The sequence below is a fragment of the Dromaius novaehollandiae genome, chromosome 1 (genome assembly GCF_036370855.1).
Source record: "Dromaius novaehollandiae isolate bDroNov1 chromosome 1, bDroNov1.hap1, whole genome shotgun sequence".
NCBI classification, from domain to species: Eukaryota; Metazoa; Chordata; class Aves; order Casuariiformes; family Dromaiidae; genus Dromaius; species Dromaius novaehollandiae.
Genome location: NC_088098.1, coordinates 117,629,968 through 117,643,631, shown reverse-complemented (window position 1 = coordinate 117,643,631; position 13,664 = coordinate 117,629,968). Strand labels below are relative to the sequence as shown.

The window sequence follows — 13,664 nt, the reverse complement described above, 5'->3', positions numbered from 1 at the left end:
ACAAGATGACATGTGGGAAGGGGCACAAAGACAGGGATTTTTCATCTTGAGTTTCACCATATGTGGTGTTACAGTTACAGCTTCAGCACCTGGAGGCCAAGGATGTCAGCAGTGCCTCCGCTTTCCTTTCCTTCATGTGCGGGCCAGGCACAAACCACCCGGCCACCAAAAAACAGCAGGCTCCCACGGGAGGAGAGCTGCAGCCACCTTTGCCTCACCCCTCAGACTTGCTAGGCAGCCATGGGGCCCTGACTCATGGCTTTTCCCCTCTAATCCCCAGCCAAGGCGGCTCGGAGGGCCTGGGGGAGCAGCACGCCCGGCGGCGCAGCCAGGGGCGGAGGGCGCTGGGCCCTTGGGCGCGCGCGCCCGGCCGCCCCCCTTCCCCTCCGAGGAACTACACCTCCCAGCAGGCAGCGCGCGGCAGGCCGCCCTTCAGAACTACCTCTCCCAGTGCGCCCCGCAGCAAGGAGGACGGAGGGGGCGGAAAAGGTTGTCGGCGGCCGCGCGTGCGCGTCGCGTCACCGGCGGCGGGGCTCCGCTGTGACCTAGAGTGGCGGTCGGAGAAGATGGCGGCGGCCGCGGGGCTCTGTCTGAAGGTGACGGGCGGGGAGGGCGCGGGGGAGGGCGCGGGGAGATGGGACTGTGTGTGTCTACCCCCCTCCCCCGTGTCAGTGCGGGATCTCGAGCCCCCTCCCTGCCTCACCCACCCCCATGCGCGCGCCCGGCCCGAGGTGGCGGTTGCGCCGCGATGCTACCCGTTACATGCGTCCCGCAGGTGCGGCACCTGAGCATGTCCGCGGCGAGGCCTGTCTCCAAGCTGGTCAAGGTGAGGGGGTCTGGGGAAAGGGGGAGGAGGAGGAAGGGGGTCACCGGCGAGCCGTAGGCTCCCCGGCTCCGGGCAGCTCTCAGCGCCCGCCTGCTCTCGCTCCCCAGCCCCCCATCCAGGTATACGGGCTGGAGGGCCGCTACGCCACCGCGCTGTACTCCGCCGCCTCCAAGCAGAAGAAGTTGGACCAGGTAGAGAAGGAGCTGAGCCGAGTCTGGGTAAGGCCTAAGCTCTCACGGCAGTTTGGGGGCAGCAGGGCTCACCTACAGCTTCTCAGTAGGGGATGGATTCAGCTCTTAAATACTCTGCCCCCCCCCCCCCCTTTTAAGTCTGCTGCCTGTACCTGCAGTCTGTTTTTGTGTTGGTCCTTTTTGCCTCTAGTGCTGCTCCTCAGCCTGTTGTTTAGCAGTGATACAGCATCAGCTGTGAAAGAAGCATATTGTAAATGTGCAACATGTGAAGTTGTTATTTCCTAACTGCTTACTTCTGACCTTTCTTTATTCTTGCTCAACTAATGACCTTGTTGCCCACCCTGAATCGTCTAGGTTGGCCTTGTAATGCCTAGAAAATTCCTGGCTTTCATGTCATTTGTGTATTCTCTTAGACTCTTATGAAGGATCCCAAACTATCCAGTGTTGTTATGAACCCTCATACCAAGAGCACAGTTAAACAAAAAGCTGTAAACGATGTTTTAGCAAAAGAGAAGATGTCCCCTATTACTGTCAACCTGATGAGTAAGTAAGCATTTGAATTTTGAAAAACATCTAAGGCTAATTGTTATGACCAGTAGCTAACCACACCTGCTTCTTTTGGGTGCTTTAAACCCTCTTAATACATCCACCTTTTCCAGACTTGCTTGCTGAAAACGGTCGCTTGCGTTACACTCCAGATATTGTTTCTGCATTTGGGAAGATCATGAGCGCATACCGAGGAGAAGTGCTGTGCACAGTTACCACTGCCCAGGTGAGTTAGAATAATCTAGACCAAGCTAACAGGCAATGGCATAAAAGACAAACTTCTTTAGTTTAATTTTGCTCTCTCTAGCATAAGCAGCTTGCTGTATGAACACTGAGGAAAAATCTCACCTCTTACCAAGGTGAAAGTCTCTCTGCAACTGGCTTTTTGGTATCCAGCAATTACTGGTTGGATCTGTTATCAAGATTGTACTGAGCAGGTCAGAGTTAACAGATCAGCTGTCAGGTAGAGTAAGGCAGTTACCCGATTGAACTAAGAATGCCTGTGGTGGCTGATATTGTACTTTGTGAAGAGTAACTACCTAATTTGCCGAGTGCTGTAATTGGGACAAATGGCGAACTCTGAAACCAATATAGCCTTTGGGTAGGGCTATAGTGAACTGCCTACCTGGACTAAATAATAAGTCTCATACACTTCAAGTTGCATGGCTCTCTGCAGCCCACAAGCGTAGTCTAGTTGATGGTCTTCAGAAATATGTGAAAAGATTTTCATAGGTTAATGAGTTTACAAGTTTTCGTTAACACTTTGTATGTAAAAGTACTTTTCCACTACCTTTTTCTTTTTGCTCTCAAACTGTTAGCTGTTAAATAGCTTTAATAGATATAACTAGCTAAATAGGTTTAAATTATGGCAAAACAAAAGCATTACTGTTCTGTGAAGTCTCTTTCCCTTTCTGGTTCCTGATCACAGTAATATCTGAGTGACTCATAGGGAAGGCAAAAATAAATTCACAGTGTCCTTCTGATAGGAATGTAGAATTATCCATGCTAAGAGAGTTACTTACCTGATAGCATACTGGAATCCTGCCACAGGGCTGAGAACTGTGTGCCTGTGTCCTGAGTCACTGTCTAGCACTTCATGTGAAACCATTTTTCTACTCAAGCTAATAATCTGAATTGTTAGGAGCAGCAAAATTAATCTTTCCTCATATAGGCTAAACACTGCCATGAAGTAGATGTCAAGGTTCCCTGTCCAGTGCTTGCCTTCACAAAAGTATGGATTCTTGGGACATGCTTTCTTAAGACGTTAACATGAAACTGTTACTGGAAATATGTTAGAAATGGTACAGTGTTTAATGAAATTAAATGAAATGAAAGCAGCACAAAGTAACTGCTATTTCTGTACTGTCTATATGTTATTGCTATCCGAGGAGGCTGCTTACTCTGCTTTCCTGGAAGCATCTTCCTTTAGTGTTGCTTTTCCTTTGAAGATTAATCTAAAGATAACAAGAATCGGTATTTTCTATCATTTGTGTTTTTTTTGGGGTTTTTTTGTTTTTTTGTTTTTTTGGTTTTTTTTTTGAAACGCTTCATTTTTTTCTTTGGCTTCTGTCCAAATTTGTTCAGCCCTTGGATGATGCCAGCCTTACTGAGCTAAAAAGTGCTTTGAATGGATTCTTGGCTAAAGGAGAGGTCTTAAAGCTGGAGACCAAGGTATGCATTTTTGACTTGTAAAAAGATTCCATCAAGTTAATGTTAAGCAGGCTTTGGTGTCTCTGTTCTTTTTTTAAATTTGTTGTATATAAAGTTTTTTTAGTGACTGGATTTAGTAAAATGAATATGTGGAATACTGTATATATTTCTTTGCTTTCTTGTAGACTTGATGATGCTGCAATTACTAAAATCTTAACTTTGGAATATGGTGACTGCAAAATTATATTAAACAAGGGTGTTTTAAAAGCTCTTTCTTCACTAATGTAAACACTGAATACTAGGCTAACAAATCTTTGCTTTGGATTTTTAGAATTTCTGTTCAATATTTTTTCCTTAGACTGATCCGTCAATCCTTGGTGGAATGGTTGTCAATATTGGGGAGAAGTACGTGGATATGTCAACAAAGTCAAAGATCCAGAAACTCACCAAAATCATGAGAGAGACTGTCTAGCAAGCTGTCCTGTTCATTCACGATGAAACCTGTCAGATGAATATAATAAAATTACTACTTCTTGAGTAGACTGTTTAAAGTATTTTGATGATTCAGAAACACAATACTGAGAAAGAAAGGTTGTGAAGCTGTGGCGAGTTTCACTTAGTCCTCTTTGACCGTTTTGTGACACAGTTTGAAAATCTAGCTTGCCATGAATGCGGGTGAATGTTGCTCTGAAGGAGATGGGGATTATTTCTCTAAAAGCTGATGAATGTGGTCACCCTACCAATGAGTTGCTGTCAGTCTCAAGAGAAGATTTTCACATAGGATATGGCGAAGACAGCAGTTCAATAATTCTGTTGTTGCACATGTTACTTCTAACTATAGAAAGAATTAGCACTTAAACTGACTAGTTGCTTCACAGTTGTGATAGTGACTATTAAATAGGTTTGTCATCTGTGCATTCTCAAACGCAGAAGTAAATCAGACTTATTGATGTTTTAGAGCCAAATTCACTTCTGTGTTTGTATAGTTTAGTGAAGATTTGTGTATGCCTTAAACTAAAATTGCTCTCTAAAAGCTTGCTAGTAAGAGGTTAAGATGTTTATAACTTAAAACTACTTACAGAAATGTTTGGAATCGGACTGGTTTACAACTAGCTAGCATTAAGGCAGCGTTGCATTGGCAGGCTGTGTGTGCTTTTGGGTTTTCACTTAAACATCAACTTAGGGTTGTCTTTCAATTTTGTCTTGAAGTGCTGTGCCTCTGTTTTCCATTTAGAGAATCTTGAATAGGTTTGAGGAGCATTGTAAAGAGCCTATTATTTTCCTCTCAGTTCTTGGTGAAATAACACTGGCTATCAGATACCCCTGCCTCCCTCGTCAAGAATCGTATGTTGAACTGGCAGTGCTAGCTTGAATTTATTTTGGCCATGTTATTGTTGAAACCCATTAACCAATCGCCATCTGTATTTTACCTCTCTAATAAGTAGTCCCTGCATTGGAGAGACTGGTTAACCCTCCTGTTTTTCCGGTGCTGGTTGGCTGCTGAAGTTGTCTATACTCTGGAACTATGTTTTCCACCACAGGTGTCCCATGGCCGTTGGCCGTGCATCCTGTATGGAAGAGATGTAGGATAAAGTCTGTGCTTATGAGCATTTAGCCAGTTTTCTGAGAGGAAGAGGGGGGCCTGTACAGTGAGCAGAAAAGTGGCAGGGAAGGGCCCCAAGAGCCCCAGGGGCAAAATGAAGGGGTGTTTCCTGAGGCAGGAGGAGTGGCGGGGCCCCTGCAGCTGGAGGGTTTGCAGGGGACAGGAGCACTGAGGCTTGTGTGGACAGCTGGTCAGCAGCCCTGGGAGAGGAGCCGGCTCAGTGTGCTTGGGGGGTGGCACAAAGGGTCTCATGCAAGCTGCTTTCCACTCATGGTGCTGCTCTTGGCAGTGGCAGTATCGTGTACACGAGGTGATAAGGCTTCCACGCACTCAGCACTGCACAGAGGAGATGCAGGCATGTCCTTTCAAGCACTGATGCTGGCCAGCACTCAACTGGATTAATGAGGCCTAGACAGACTGGCTCTAAACAGGTCAGACCTTCCTGACACATCCCATCACATCTACATTATGTCACCTGAGATTCACAGGCTACTGTGGGACAAAGCTTAGGCTGCAGCATTGTCTTGTTGTGTCAACCCAACCTGAAACAGCTGAGGAAGAAGTGCATCCCTAAGGTACAGAAGTTAGTCAGTTTGGGGCCAGACAAACAGACCTGCTGCTTAAAGTGCTGAATGTTGCTCTTGTGTGCCTAGGGATATCAACCTGGGGTGAACTGGCAGAATTCACTAAACATTAACAAAAACTGGGGGAGAGACCGAAGTCGCCCTGCCCTCAAGCAGCTAGCTGCGGAGCCACAGGCCATCCCTGACAAGTTGAATCAACACTGCCGAGGAAGTATCTGTTCGTAAATCAGGGCCCTTGTAAATTAGTAATACATACATAGTAATGACACCTGGCCTGCTAAGCAATCTCTTTCTTTCTTTTTTTTTTTTTTTTTTTTTTTTTTGCTTCCTCACTATGGCAACTTCTCTCAGTTTTACAATCTGAAAAATGCGAACAATGTTACCGAGATTAAAAAGTGGCACGTGTCAGGCATTAAATGCTAGTAATTTATTTCCCTATTGCTGGGTCTATCACTTTGCTTATGTCACAATTATGTAAGTCCTTTTGTCAAAAATATTAATCTGAAGATTAATTAAGTACATCTCTGACACCATAATACCACTTTTACTCAATGCTTTTCAAGAATGTAAGAATACACAGTTAAGCTTTAAAAAACCAGGATTTATTCTTGCATAATTTCACTTGCACAACTACAGTCTCATCTGTGTCAAACATTACACAGAATAAAATCTTATTTTCAGTATCAACCTTGGTGAATGCAGTCTGGGAAGTGGGCATAACTCCTTGAACAGATGAATACATTTTAAGGACTTTCATTCGATTTGACATTTGTCTGTAAATAGAATTACTTAACCAAGTGTGGCAGAGGAAACAACACATTCAAAGCAACCAAAGCACAATTGAAATTGTCTTAAGAGAAACAGTGGTGTCTGATTCATAATTCTTCATAATACCTATTACAAATGCTTTAAAAAAAAAAAAAGAACTTCACAGTATAGATGTATTATGGTAGAATAGTTAGATATGATCTAAATTAACAGTACAAGTAAATTTTATATTCTCTAAAAAAGGAAAATTAACTCTTTCTCCTGTCTGGCCAGATCTTAAGACAAATACAGATAACAGCTATTTTATAATGCCTCTGTAATTTTTAGGATCTTAAGAATACTACATACAGTACAATACTTCCTTTCTTAAAAAAAAAGGAAACTAGCTGATACCATTTGGCAATGAAAAGTGCACTAGAAAGTAACACCACCACCATCGAGGGCATTCCCCAATTCTAAGTATTAACATTGAAAAAATACTACAGCTATCTCTTCTTTTTCAACAATTTACTGACACTAAGTAAAAAGTACCCATTATAAAGTCTGCAAAGGCTATTAGAATCTAAATTGAGAACTGGAATAGGGTTTTCTGCAAAAGCTGTTAGCAGGGAACCAGCGTGCTAAAAACGCGGCGCCCCTTTACGAATTGCAGCCCAGGTAGGAGGAAGGCCACCGCAATGTGGGCGCGCTTTGTGTTTGCAAGAGAAGGGCGCTTTCTCACCCGTTTCTTGCTGGCTGAAGCACAGGCGTCCCTTTGCCCTCCTGCCTTGAAAATCCGGGTTTCGTGCCTTGCGGGCCTGTAGACATCTTTTACAAGGATGACGGGGCAGATGCGAAAACAAGTGACCAACCCTGCTGGGAAAGCCCAGCCTGCACCAGCCAGGTTTGGGCAGCTTGACCTGCAGGACACCAAGCTCTTATTTCTTCCCCTTTTCCCTTACTCTCATGCACCCAAATCTTCTATTTTAATTTGCATTCACTGCAACATTCAATAGCTGCTGTCTGCTATAAGTTCACAGATGAAGTAACAATTTCCTTTACTTCCATGACATTTTAAGATCCCAGAATCAAATGCTAAATCCAGCATTTTAAAAAACAACATTTTGCAGCTGTAAGAGCTGCACAAGGAATTCACCTACGGTCACAGCAGAACCTTCTCTGACAACTACATCAAGTGACTAGGCTACTTTAACATTGTCCTACTGCAATTTTTAATTCATTTAAATTAGGTCCTAAATATATCCTCATATATACAGAAAAATAATTTCCCAAGGATGGTCCCTATTTTAAAATATTTAAATGAATAAACAAAACTGTGGGCCTATAAATGTTTTTTCTGTTAGATTTACTCAGTATTTGACAAAAACAACATAGCTGTGTTTTTATATCATATATACAAATAATCATATATATATCTATATATATAAGCTCATATTTACCTATAGATACATTGATATGCATGTAGGACATAGGGTGTTTGGGCAAAACAAACACCGGGATATATGTGGAATGTACATATAGAGCAAACCCCTCGAAGATAAGTTGACGTAACCTGATTCCCAGCTTTTTTGTGTTTCAAGGGTTTTGACTGCTGAATTTGAATTAACTGAAATACCACAGTGGCGAACAGAGCAGTATGAAAGTAGCTGCCACTGCTGCAGTAAAAAGCTTAGACTTGTGACAGCTTAGTTTTGAAAATGTACTTACTTAATAATATTACAAAAACTTCAGTATCCACAATGTCCTCCCCCAACCCTACTAACATGTAACAAAAAGTGTTTTTTTTTTTTTTAAGGGTAAAAAAATTGTAAAATGAACATTTAAAAAGTTCCCTCATAAAAACTAATATTGAGAAAAAATATAATAAGTGCATCTAGAAAAACGTTCTGTAATTTATCAGTCATTTGGCTTAGTGTCAGCTCAGTGACATGCTCTGTCTTTCAAGGTGCCCAAGTCACCAACCGCATGCAACCTCTCAGGGCTTTACAGACTGGCTTTCTACCAGCACTAAACTTGGCAAGACACTTGGTATGTCTGAGGCCAAGGTCAACAGACTGTTTGATATTTTATAGCATTTCCTAAGGTGTTGCAATCTGTAAGTATATGAATTATGATTTGCCCAATAAGCGCACTTCTGGAGCGTTCACTGGCTCTAACCCAAAGACCATTCACTTTCGGGGAAGCAAGGAGGAAAACGGATCCAGCTGCAAAGAAAATGAACTACTTCTATATTTTAATTTTAAGCTTTAATTTTTTGTTCGATGCTCTGGTTACATCTGGCTCAATCTTCCGATCCTTAAAGAGTTCAAACCAATATCATAACGTGGGCGCTAAATTATCGAAGCCACCCAGTTTTCAAATTCAGCCACGTACCTCCCGCAAAGCATGCAGGCATATGGCTAGCTTTAAACACGCCTGAACAGGGCCGCAAATTCAAGTTAGGCGCCTGCCGACGTGCTCTGCTGAGTCAGGGGCTACCAGGGTGTGAGAGCCTGTGCTGAGCTGCCAGGTGAGCTGGGAGGGAGAAGCCAAGGAAGGAGTCCCGAGAACAGCCCTGCTGCACAAAGCTGAGCTTCAGAGGGGGCTCAAGGGGAGGAAAGCTTGAGGCTTTCCAAGGTGCTTCACTCCAGGGCAGGAGCACTAGATTACTCCCAGGAGGAAGAAAAACCTAATGGGACAGCAGCAGAGCAATACGGTGAGGAGAGGCATGATGGCCGGGTACTGGCTGGAGGCTGAGGGTGAGGGAGACTGGGGTGGTGTCCAACTTGAACTGCAACCCTAACAGTGATGAAATGGAGTCTACATGGCATCTCTGAAGGGTTAATTCCTGTCCGCAGGGAGAAAACTGCTTGCTCTTGAGGCAGATCCTCAAGACCAGGCTGATTCTTACAGGAGTCGAAAAGAGCCTTCCCAGTGTCTCCAGGGGTGGACAGATCCTAAATGAGTGAAAGGCACAGGTGAAGGGACAGATGGCCACCCTGCCAATGTATAGCAACATTGCTGGCAAATAGCTCGTACAGCTACACCTTGGGGAAGCAAATTCTCTGAGAAACAGAAAACTGGCACATTGATGCACCAGGGAGAAATACCATTCTCCTTGCTAAAATTAATCTACGAAAGGAAAGAATGCAATTCCCAGAACTGCAGCTTGGAAAAAAGGCATGTACCTGTGTATCTCCTGGATGTTCATGAGAGCTGTCTGGATCACACCAGGAAAGCAAAGAGCCTGACAGCAACATTGACATGTCCATGAAATCTTTGCGAAAGCACCTTGCACCACAGTGCCAAGCACCACAGAGATGCATCTCAAAAGGGAATGCCTGGAAAGGTGAGCATGAGGGCTGTTAAAAACACCCGAAAGCCCAACTTCTATAAAGAAGTGCACACAAATTCCTGCATAAATACAGAGCCGCATTAAATCCCGTGTGGCTTTACCTGTAACACCTTCCTGGAAGAGAACAAATGCATGGTTCATTATTAATCACTGTTATTCTTGTTGTTAATGTTATTACGGGTTCTTATGGTCCTGGATAATTGAAGTTCTGCTGTGATACAGTGGATCTGATTTTAAACTAATCAAAAAAAAATTCCTTTCATTTTTCTTAGATATCCTATCCTGCCTGCAACCACAATAGCGTTGGCATTCTGCCTGTCCCCAGCTACCTCCATCTTCAAACCTTACCTCCATATTAATCATTTCTAAAAATTTTGTTGTTCCCTTCCAGTTTCTGACCCAATAACTCGGTTCTGCTACAAGACTTAGAATCAAAGAAGCACTAGACAGAAACATCCTTCTCCTTGTTAAAATTAATATACATAGTGGGAGAATGCAATTCACAGAACTACAGCTTGGAAACCTAGCTACCAGTGCATTTTTTTTTCCATTGCATGTTTTCTCACAGCTGCAGATTTTGCCATCTCTTTTCCTGGGCTTTCTTTTTCTCCTGGTTTATCGAAAGCAAGATCACTGTTTCAATGAAGGTAGTAAATGCATTAAAAAGTCACAGCAATATTTTTAGAAAGGCTTGAATACCAGCCAAGGAGTTTGATGCTGAAGAATTACTTGTAAGCAAATATTCTTCTCCAGTAAAGTACAGCCTGGTAAAAGGCGGAAACTTCCTATCCTGAGAGCCAGCCCAAGTGGCCCATGTGCCAGTTCAGCCTCATCAGTGCCTCATTTCGAGAACTCTTAGTGGATGGATCTTGTGCTCACCAGGATGTGTACCAGGATGAGTTTTACCCACAGGAGAATAAAGGCAGATCAAGACAGCCCATCCCAAAACTCTGCCACATACAGATTTGCAAGCCTCTGTAATTTTAATGGGGGATACTTATCCAGATGGATTGCTAATGGCTCTTTCAAACCAAAATATAATCAAGTATCACCTGGGCTTAGAGTTTTGTCATTGGGCATAGCATTGGGAAAAGTTTACACACAACTGGATGGGGCTGGAAAGGGGGTTGTGTTCTAAGGTGTGTGATTTTCCTGATATATTCAGAGATACATAACCAAGAGTCTGAATTAGAGGGTCTCCACAAACACAGGTATTAAGACAACAGTAGCACAGACTAGCAGGGTTTGTCCTGACAGCCCGAAGAGGACGCTCGAAAGAGCATAGCTCGACCTCTGCACACTCTGGTAACACCAGCTGACTTTGTACACACACCAAAAGACACTGAACTTCCTAGCACACTTGCTGCTGAATGGCTCGCTCTCCCCCAAACTCATCAGAACACAGGCCGTATTTAAACAGGCCTACGAGAGCATGCTGTTTTCTGTACAAAAGCGCTAGCACAAATGCAGCTAACAAGCCTCTCTCTCATGAAAAGGACTTCTGGAGCATAAAGTCCCGGATGCTTGTGAGATCTATGCAGCTTTGGTGGGCAGGAGAGCAGACAACTGTCATCCGGGCAGCCACTGAGTCAATGCAAAACAGTGTGCAAGACCGTGAGATTCCTGAACAGGGACAAATGTGCTGGTGAAATGATACCTTAAAAGTGATGCTACTTTTTAAACACTGAAATTAATGGTCACCATATTTACAGCTACTGAGGAAAATTACGACAGCAATAAAAGGTTAGACAATAACATTTAATGTTACTCCATTAATAGATTTTATCACTTTTTATCCTACCATAACAATGTGTATTTTCATATACATTATATTTAATAAAATGGATTGATATGGAATTAGGAAAGCATGGGTTTAGTACTATTTACATATTTTAATCAAAACAATTTTCTTAACAACATTGAAAAATAGAAACTTAAAGTTCTCTTAATTGTGTTTTCAGCCAGTTAGTGGTAAACAAATGCATGCCTTGGAAGTTAAACTCCCTCTAAAATGTGTCAGTTGAAAGTTTCTAACTAAAGTGTGTATCTCTGTTTTGTTCAAAAAATACATAAGTATGTCTGTCATTTCTGATACAAAATTCTACACTATCTTCAATAAATAAATAATAAAGCGATTCTGAAAAGTATGAAATGTAAACTTTGTTGTCCCTCCAACATACATTTTTTTCCAATTGCTTGAAACATTATAGTGGTCTTGTAGGAAATTATAATACAGACACTTCCCAGCACAGTTTACACTTATCACCATACTGTATCTAGCTATCAGTTATGAAGATATCCTAATTTCCTAATGGAAATCAATAAGACTTGTAGTGTTAGAACACCGCCTATACAGGAAAGGTGGCAACCAGTACTGAAAGGACATGCAAGGAACATCAAAACCTAACAACAGGCTCCACAAGAACATTCACATGCTAATGAAACAGGTTGATACCTCCCATTTGGAAAGAAAGTCATTACAAAAATACCAGTGTATGCATGATAGGTAATGAGCCAAATGAATCCAAGCAAAACAAAGATGAATTTTACTCCTACGGGTCTACTCTCTCTTAGGTCCAGACTCAGCAAAGCACTTACACATGTGCTTAAGGGAAACCAAGACATCAGTGCACACTTAAAGCTGGGTGCTTTGCCAAACACGGAAAGTTTGTGGGATGTGGGCCTATATGTGTCTGTGTGCGTGTGTGTGTGTGTGCGCACGCACATACGCACACCTAGAGTTAAATGCATACATAAACCCCAGCATTCCCCAAGATGACAAGGCTTTTACTTTGGGGTTACCCACTCTGCACAATCACAACGATTCTCCTTCTGGTCACGTCCGATACCATGGCCACCAAACTTATGATCAACTTGGCTTGCGACAAACACCTTTGTGAGCTACAGTATGCTACTGCCCTGAATTCAGTAACATGATGTCAAATACATTTACGCATGGTACAATTTAATAACTGATCACCACTGATTGCTCTGCAAATTAGATACAGCAGGGTAGAAATTAGCTTCCTGAGCTAGAGCCGTGATTTTTTTCTTCCCCACTGCAGGTGACAGATCATTCATCTGCATTCACACAGTTAAGCAGCAGTAGTAAAGTAGTATTGAAGTGGTATAGCACAACATTCAGCAGGGCTGTACATTCACCTTCACTTTCTGTTCAAACATTTACGATCCTACAGAAAATAGCAACTTCCAAAGGTACCGAGTGGGGGGACTCTTCTAGAGTGCAATTCATCTCTGTGCAGAAGGCCTGTACAAAATTTATTTTCAGGGGCAAAGTGAGTCATGAAGTGGTACGCTAATAAAATCTTCTCTGTTTATAGATATAGATTATTATTTATTTTCTAAGTCTTTTCAGCGCCACCATGAAGGTCTTCAGGTCAATCAAAGATCTTCTTACTGCATAACTGCTCATTCAATTCATATAACATCTACACACCACTTTGCTGAGCAATAGGCACAAAATTCCTAAGGGGGAAAATCTGCAGAAAGTATCCAAACATACCAACATTGCCCTCTTCATGTAAATTAAAGAGCAGGGTAACTGGAGCAAGCACAGCAACCTATGTGGTCTGTCAGCCTCTCAGACTGGAGCGAAATGAACAACTAGGTTATTTCACAAACCCAGGAAACTAATGTCAAGTTCCACATAGAGAAATTGAGGGAGGTTTCCTCACAAAATTGGGATTCATTTTCCAGCGAGAATTATCAAGGCACAAAAATGCTCCTGTTTGCTTTGATAACCCTCTTACGTGTGAAGGGCAAGCAGTAGTTTCATACCAAACGAATAAGGATTTTGTGACAGCTTCTGCAGACACCTATTGCAGTGAACTCAGACTGAAATAAAACATTGGTCCCTTTCCCTCTAAGGCTCATCAAACAATTGCAGGTCTAGTCGGACGACTATCTCTCCTGTTGGGACTTCATGCAGAAGGAGACACTTTGTAACTGGTCCCTTTGAACCCTGATCCTTCTTAATGTCTGCCACACGGATCTCTGTTCTGCCCAAAAAGTCTGAAATGCAAAAAGACAGCATGCTCAGAAATGAAACAACTGTTTTATATTGCAATAAAATGCTAATTTGTAAAAGGAAGTAAGCTTCCATTACACACAATAAAAAGAGACAACAAGTCTTCAGTTCACA

At 42.7% G+C, this 13,664-nt stretch overlaps 2 protein-coding genes across 5 annotated transcripts in view; one reads left to right on the top strand and one right to left on the bottom strand.

The window, feature by feature from the left end:
- The first annotated feature begins 448 nt into the window (after positions 1–448).
- ATP5PO (ATP synthase peripheral stalk subunit OSCP) lies at positions 449–3,753 on the top strand. Its single transcript, XM_026108549.2, has 7 exons — positions 449–596; positions 776–826; positions 934–1,044; positions 1,431–1,560; positions 1,677–1,789; positions 3,148–3,234; positions 3,572–3,753. The coding sequence occupies exons 1-7, from the start codon at positions 567–569 to the stop codon at positions 3,683–3,685; spliced, it is 636 nt and encodes a 211-aa protein (XP_025964334.1). The 5' UTR covers positions 449–566; the 3' UTR covers positions 3,686–3,753.
- Positions 3,754–5,980: 2,227 nt separating this feature from the next.
- ITSN1 (intersectin 1) overlaps positions 5,981–13,664 on the bottom strand; it is a 143,841-nt gene continuing 136,157 nt past the window's right edge. For all 4 annotated transcript variants that reach the window (XM_064524479.1, XM_064524468.1, XM_026108543.2 and 1 more), the window contains one exon: positions 5,981–13,534. In XM_064524479.1, the coding sequence (XP_064380549.1) occupies positions 13,386–13,534 (149 nt within the window). In that variant the 3' untranslated portion in view covers positions 5,981–13,385. The remainder of the gene's footprint in view (positions 13,535–13,664) is intronic.